At 32.1% G+C, this 7,529-nt stretch overlaps 1 protein-coding gene across 1 annotated transcript; it reads right to left on the bottom strand.

Moving 5' to 3' along the window:
• Positions 1–1,908: 1,908 nt before the first annotated feature.
• LOC120218853 lies at positions 1,909–7,289 on the bottom strand. The gene is made up of 6 exons (XM_039215783.1): positions 6,826–7,289; positions 6,035–6,179; positions 5,278–5,538; positions 3,849–3,930; positions 3,281–3,477; positions 1,909–2,478 (listed from the first exon to the last, which is right to left on the bottom strand). Exons 1-6 carry the CDS (start codon positions 7,059–7,061, stop codon positions 2,221–2,223), a joined length of 1,179 nt encoding a protein of 392 aa, XP_039071714.1. The 5' UTR covers positions 7,062–7,289; the 3' UTR covers positions 1,909–2,220.
• Between the last annotated feature and the right edge of the window lie 240 nt (positions 7,290–7,529).

Raw genomic sequence — 7,529 nt, forward strand, 5'->3', positions numbered from 1 at the left:
AAAACTATATGTTATATAAATTTTCAAAAAATGTTTTTTAAAAACTATATATTATATTTTCAAAATGATTTCAAAACTATATACTATATAATTTTCAAAATGTTTTAAAACTTATATATTGTACATAAGTTTTCAAAAACGTTTTAAAAAAACTATATAATATATATTTCAAAAAATATTTTTTGAAAACTATATATTATATTTTTCAAAAACACTTTCAAAAATTATACTATATTACTATAATAAAAATAAATAAATAAAAAGCCCAAATTCGGACAAAAATGAGTGTCTACAGTAGTAGAATGATTATGTAATATAAATGATCCATTAATCAATATAAAAGGAATTAAAATTTAATTATATGTTATTTTAATTGTATTATATATGTTCAAATGATCTTTTTATTAGTTTATTATAACTCAAAAGAATATGTAAAATTATGAATTGATGAATAAATTAAATGTGATAAATAGATTGTCAAAAAATATTTATTTAAGTATATTTTCTTAATAAAAAGAAGAAATGATTTACAAATTAATTTATCTAATTTCAATTATGATTTAATTCGATGAATAAATTAAATAATTATATTCAAAGTGTAATAAATCATCATTATCTAGATTATGAAGTCGAAAAATATTATATATATAATGATATGATCTTATTTCACTATGTAAAACTCTTTTAGTTTTACATAAATTTAGGACTGTTAGATGAATGAAAATATATTATTGAGATTAAAAGTAAGAAATGTGAAGATATTTACTAAAAAAAATAAATAGTCAATCTCACTCATCCAACTGTCTTAAATATGTATAAAACTAAGGAGTTTTAACAAAATTATTTAGTTATATAAAAAATAATACGATAAAATATTATAATTTTAACGAAATCAGAATTGAACCATGAACAAATATTTAGTTATAAAATTTTGTTTATATCATAACTAGTTTATTTAATTATGAATTAAAATGATTTGAGTTTAAACTTGATCCAATATACATACAAGGAAGGAAAGTTTAAAGCAATTAAGGCCCAAATGGTAGGCCTAAAACACAAATTATTCCATTGATTTGAGATATTTCTCTTCTAAAGTGATTAAGTTTTAATGGTCGAAGCAAACAGAGAAATATCTCAAAATGATATTTTTTTGGATTATTTTATGTTTTATCGACAATTCTCACTCTAAGCATTCCCAGAGGTTTCACTAACTTCAACTATCCAGTGATTTCTAACACTAAATTAAGTTTGATTTATTGTAATATAAAGATTCATGAAAGAAAAAATTAAAATTTTACCATACATGTTTCTTAATAGTTTTAGAATAATTACTAGATAGTATATATTTATAATTTTTTAACCAATTAAAAATGTATACATTATATATATATGCAACTGCTCGAATTTATAACTTATAAAAAAATAACATTTCCTTTGCCACTTCTACTAACTGCCTTGCTATGACATAAATATTTCATGCCTTTACGACGCTTAAATGGATTTGCAGAGGTTGGGTTGTTTGATCTAAAGCAATAGAACATTGTTGAATTTGTCGCAACTCATAGTTAATACAAAATTAACCAAGGCATAATAAAAGAAAAATAAAGCTCAAGAATTAAATAAAGAAAAATTAACCGATCTGGAACCCATCAAGCGACCTCAGTGTTTGAAGGGGGTGTTGTTATCCCTAAAGGTTTTGAGATTGAGTAGCTATGGCTACAGAGTGTATTTACTTGTCAATAGTTAAGGAAAATTCTGAACATATCTTACCTTATAATCACCCGAGACAACTAAAAAACGATTTTCATTAAACCTTTCCACTACACTCCGACGAAAAATTCCATTTAATTGGGAACTGATAGGATTATTGCCAACAAATGGAGTATGCTTTAAGTTATTTGCTTGCTGTGAATCAAATAATTTACATGATATATCAAGTATCCGTATTTCACACCAATCCAACACATTACTGGACATAGATATAACCCTCCAAGTACATGAACACAAACTAGATATACCCCCTGTTATATGTGTCTGAATCCGGTGATCCTATATTTACCAAAACAAATAATTACAGACCAAAATCTCCCTTTGTCAGGCTTTTTCTGTCTCCCTAGTTGACGTTCAGCCCTAACTTAGATATGTCTACATTGCTAGTCTTATTAAAACCATCAAATCAAAACTAGTTGCGAGGATGGAACAAAGCCAGAACCAGGTACCTCAACTTGGGCTGCTTTGGCTCGATGAATCACTGCGTTTTCTCAATTTTGTTAAGATGTATGACACTGTAACTTTTCCACCCAAGGCGGAGTGCGCGCGACACAGATAGATCACACCCCCAAGAAGAAGCAAACTTTTTGCCACTAACTTTTTTGATGGTCTTCTTAATAACTTCTTCTTGGATTCATCGTCACTTGCTACTGATCCAGAGACGGATGAAAAAGTAGTGCCTGTTCTAGCATCCAATTCAGGTGGAACCTGTATGTTGACAACAATGTCAGCCACAAGTTCTTGAGCTGATCATTTGATTTTTAATAAAAGATGACAAGTTCAAACATATGGTTCAGTAACTGGAATTCATTTAAATAAATTATTTTAACAACAAAAGGAATAAACATTCTTTACTCGAACTCAGGTTGAGTGCTGAGCATAGAGTACATTGAAATGTTTCTGAGACAAAAGGTCCATAGAGGATCATATTCCCATACCCATGTCCGGATATATGTCACACATGGGTTCTTCAAGGAAAATGAAGAGTCTAAGCAACTTGGGAATAAAGCAGATATAGCCTTGGTTTAGATGACCGGTCTGCATGTGTAGAGTAACAGAGACTGCATTGCTAAAAAAATACGAAGGTACTCTGAGGTGACCAAAATCAAAATGATCCAGATATATTAATTTGTATCGAAAAACTCCTAAAAGCTAAGAATGGTTCACAATTGTACAAAAAAAAACAGAACAATTGATAAGAGACCTAGAGCACTTCATAGGTTGCCATGATGTACGGTAGTCGGAGTCTCAGACTGTGCTGCTATACCTTTACCTCTTCTTTAGAGTTCAGATAGTCTATCTCATTTGTTTTCCAAAAATATTAATCTTCAACTAACTTGGAGGAAGCCAAGCAAAAAGGGGAATATTCTTGTAGAGGGCAATAAATTGGTTTCATACTTTTAAAGTTTAACGAATATAAATCTATCGTAATTGTTTTTCTAATGAAAGTGAAGTACTAAGTAAGAAATAATAAGTTAAGGACTCTTTTGTTCAATATGAAAACACGGACCTTACGCATCAGAGTGACTGCAGAAACAGATGAACCAGTCGGAGGATGATTTGTCACAGGATAATTGCGTAGTGCATTATCCATCTTACACAAATAATTCCATATGCCCTTTGCAAATGCTAGTTTTGCCATTTCAACGTTGAGACCAGCATCTTCTTGGTGAAACATTCTGATCTCGGAGGCATCTCTACCAGGTACTGTACATGACAATAAAATTAAAACATTCGGTCGTAAAAGTCAACAAGAATGAAAAACAAAAAAAACTCAGGTAAAAGATCCATCCCTTTTCATCCTCCCAAGAAAGAAAAATATTTTCAAAGCCTTGAGCACTAGTAGAACAAATTAGGCAGGACTTAAGCAATGCATTGTCATTCATGACTCAAAGAAGAGTCCACGAATAGGAACAGAACCATCATCCCCCCCCTTTTATTTTCTTTTTAAGTAGAGAGTGATGGGGCCTGGCAGTTCACAAGAGCATATTGTTCAAGTTCTGAATTCAGTTATGATTGAAACAACTTTCTAAACAACTTCACACCCGCAATTGAAAATTAATATACAAGAAACTTGCCTTTTCTGATCTGCCAACCGGATCTAAAATATTCCACACGAACATACTTCTTCTGTCGTGGCGCTGACAGATGTTCACATTCCTATTAAATCATAATAACAATTACAACAGAATATCAACCAGGAAGAGAGATCATATAAAAAGGACCGATACAATATAAACAAATATTTGAGGAGAAAATTCCTTTTTTTCTGGGGATTAAGAGGGTAAACCCCAGGTATCTGCAGGAATTAGGTTTAAAATGTCAGCTATGGAAGAGATCCCTCTTTTAATGAGGGTATGTAGTTGGGTCATGCTCCAGGTTCCCATTTGAAAACCAAAACATCCTTCCCGTTTTCCAGTATCAGTCTTCAGCCCAATAGAGGCTCTTCAAGAAATGATTACATGGAATTTGAGAAGCAGATTTTAAATCATAGCAGACCCTACTATCATTCTTGAACTCCATAAAGGCTTTTCTCCATAAATGATTGCACGAGGAGATAACAATATTCCATGTGCTATGTATCCAATCAATAATCCTATACTCATGAGCAACGGTGCGATGTCAACCAGGACTCAGGGTGAGTATCCACTATCCAATATCAATGCGTTTGACACAGGTATGCTCAACCTTTTTTTTAAAAAAAAATCTATCTGTGCCCATCTCTGAGACGAGTACTTTAGGAAAGTTAAGAGTCAAGGTCTCAGAACATTGGAGCATTAGCAAGAAGTCAATGAGGATGAACTCCATTATTACTAATTTCTCCTATACATCTCTCATATTAGGGATACAACCACTTGTTTCCTTAATCCCTAATATCATCTTTACAGTTTCTATTTCAACTTTCCAGAAGTGTAGGAACCATTACCTACACAGCATATTGGCACATGGAACCAGGAATATGCATATGTTAAACTTTAAGGATTCATCCAAAATCATATTGATAGGATACATACATAAATAAATAAATGCATTTTGTTAATCCAACCCCAACATTTTATACTTTATTCATTCTGATCATGCCCGTCAAATTTCAAGTCAACTGAAAACGTCTAACCATTCATTTGATACAATAAATTTTCGACCGTCAAACTAATACTAGAAATGCAGTGATCTCAAATCTTAATAGACGCAAAATGGATATCAAATGACTAGGAACTTTATGAGCTTGACAAGTATGACCAACGTTGTTAGATCTAACAGTCTCATACAGCATACGAAGTATGAGCAAGAGAGTTAATCTTTAGAAGTTACAGATTCCAACTTTCTAGGTCAAGAACCTTCCTAATGATTCCCAACATTGGAACCAGACAAAAAAGTCAGATGGTAAGAATAAGCTGGAGATAGATGAAGCAAAAGATGCAATTTGTAACAACATGTACAAGATAATGCAGTAATCAATACCAATAAGGATTCAATAAGACTAAAGACCAAGTTGAATTGACAGACCTTGATGAAACAATAGAATGATCTATCTTTTCCCTGCCACAATCTCCAAGCCAATATATACTCTCTAGGTGTCAAAAGCGGAAACTTTTTTACCGTACGGCCAATTTCAATTCCAGTTGTTGTATCCACCTGCAGTTGCATATGATCGATCACGGTCTTATCCCACTGCTTTCTATAATCATTATCCATATAGAAGTCCCTCAGAAGATCTGGGGTGCAACTCTCAAATACTGTTGTGCTCAGGTATTTCAGTGGTCTATCCTGCGAACCACCACAAGAAACAACTTTCAGTTGGCTATACTAATTTATATCAGAGAAAGTCCTAATGTAAGCTGAAATGCCAAACAATATGCTGTCAAATTTAAACAAAATGGTAAAACAGAACTGGAAAATAAATCAAGGAATAGGTTCAGTACATAAACATTAGACTTAAATTTCAAACGGACTTGACATTGCCTAGTAAATGAAAATAAAAATAACTTTGAACATTGTCGGGAAAAATAAGTACAAAAGAAATAATTCTCTCAAAACATAAAATCAGAAACTAATGAAAGCCAGAGAGTTTCCAGATAACAAGGCTGGGAAAGTTAAAATACACACAGCCGTAGTTCTGCATTATGAAGAGATTGTATCCGTAAGTATACCGGACTTGCATAGTCATTGATTTTGGGTATACAATTTAATGATCAGAAATTATTCCACATCAGTATATTGTCATTAGAAATGAAGCAAGCAAAGTAAAGTGTACTAACCGAACCTTAGGTTTGCAGCACTTTGCCCTGTAGGATAGAAAGTTGTTTTTCTTATCGATTACAATCTCCCATTTGTCATCATCGTTTCCCTTCTCATCCAAATTATCAATTAAAAACTTCAAATCCGAATCATTCACAATCTCTGAGATTCTACAGATATCAGACATGGGTTTCAATTCGTTTAAACACAAGCCAATTTGGAAACATATTAAAGTAACATTGAAGCCCCAACATATTCATAGTGCTAAACTAACGGAAAACATCAGCAGGTCATAATTAAATAAAAGGCAAAGTATAGTAAAAATTAAAAATCAGAATATATATTCAAAAAGGAGCATGTTGTTCCCATGTTGACAATTAAAAGGATACAAAGGACGTTATTCCATTTCTAATATTAAAATTGACTGAGAAGATGCCTAACTGAAAACTTTAAAAGGAACTCACATAGAACAGCCAAATGGAAATCCCACAATTATAGAAACACACACGGGGATGAACCGAGGGGCAGTCGCCTCTGAAAGTTTAAAATTTTTTCTATATTTTTTACCTTCGTCCATGCGCACATATATATACATGTTGACACACGCAAAAGGAAATGATGGGAAATCCAGAACATAAATTAAAAAAACAGACAATTCAAAAACAAAACAAAATGAAATCGACACATGAAGAAACTGAAACAAAATTAAGAAAGCAAGCCCTAGAAGAAAAAATGAGAATCAAATAGAGCGAGAAAGAAAACAAATATCAGGAAAATAAAAGAAACCCGGATTAAATAAAGCATTGAAAAAGTTACCTGGATCGAGAATCTCGATTAGAAATGGGTGAAGAAACAGATGACAACAAGGAAGAAGAAGAATAAGAAGATGTCGATGGTGTAAGGAATCTAACGTAAAACTTCTTGGAGAAATGGAAAAGGGATATAAAAAGAAGAGCAATTAGTGTAGCTCTTATGTTAATCAACCACCAAATCTCCATTGAAGAAAGATCGCCCATCTTCCCATCATCGCATCCCCATATGTTGACGCCCATATCTCTCAATTCTAATTCAAGCCAAGATTGTTTTAAGCTCGCTTTGTTTATCCCTCTCAACGAAAAAGAAATAATATATGAAATTGAATTGTTTGCGGAGAAACTAAGGGTGATGAATGATTTTTGGGATCCCAAAGCCAAACCCCATTAACAACTCCCAGAATTCCACACACCTGGCGTGAACAAAACTCACCAATTTTATTTTTAATTATTTTTATTGAATTTTTCAAAAAATAATTAGTTATATATAATCGTAAGAATATACGAGGTGCATTGCTGGTTAGGAGTTAGGATTGAAAAGAAAAAGGCTTCGTATATATTTTTTATGCTTAAATTATATTATAAATTATTTTTTTATGTTTAAAGAATTTTTTATTAAAAATAAATATTTAATGTTACTTTCGTTACACTTTTAGGTGTCAACCATCGATTGAGTTTTGTTTTGATGGTGTCAACGGTTACGGTCAC

This window comes from Hibiscus syriacus, unplaced genomic scaffold, assembly GCF_006381635.1.
Source record: "Hibiscus syriacus cultivar Baekdansim isolate YM2019G1 unplaced genomic scaffold, ASM638163v2 tig00000003_pilon, whole genome shotgun sequence".
NCBI classification, from domain to species: domain Eukaryota; kingdom Viridiplantae; phylum Streptophyta; class Magnoliopsida; order Malvales; family Malvaceae; genus Hibiscus; species Hibiscus syriacus.

Coding starts and splice junctions, on each gene's coding strand:
- LOC120218853 (XM_039215783.1), bottom strand. CDS start 7,061: ATGGGCGTCAACATATGGGGATGCGATGATGGGAAGATGGGCGATCTT. Junction 3,931..5,277: donor CATTCTATTGTTTCATCAAG/GTCTGTCAATTC, acceptor ATGATTTAATAG/GAATGTGAACATCTGTCAGC. Junction 2,479..3,280: donor CAGTCACTCTGATGCGTAAG/GTCCGTGTTTTC, acceptor GTCAACATACAG/GTTCCACCTGAATTGGATGC.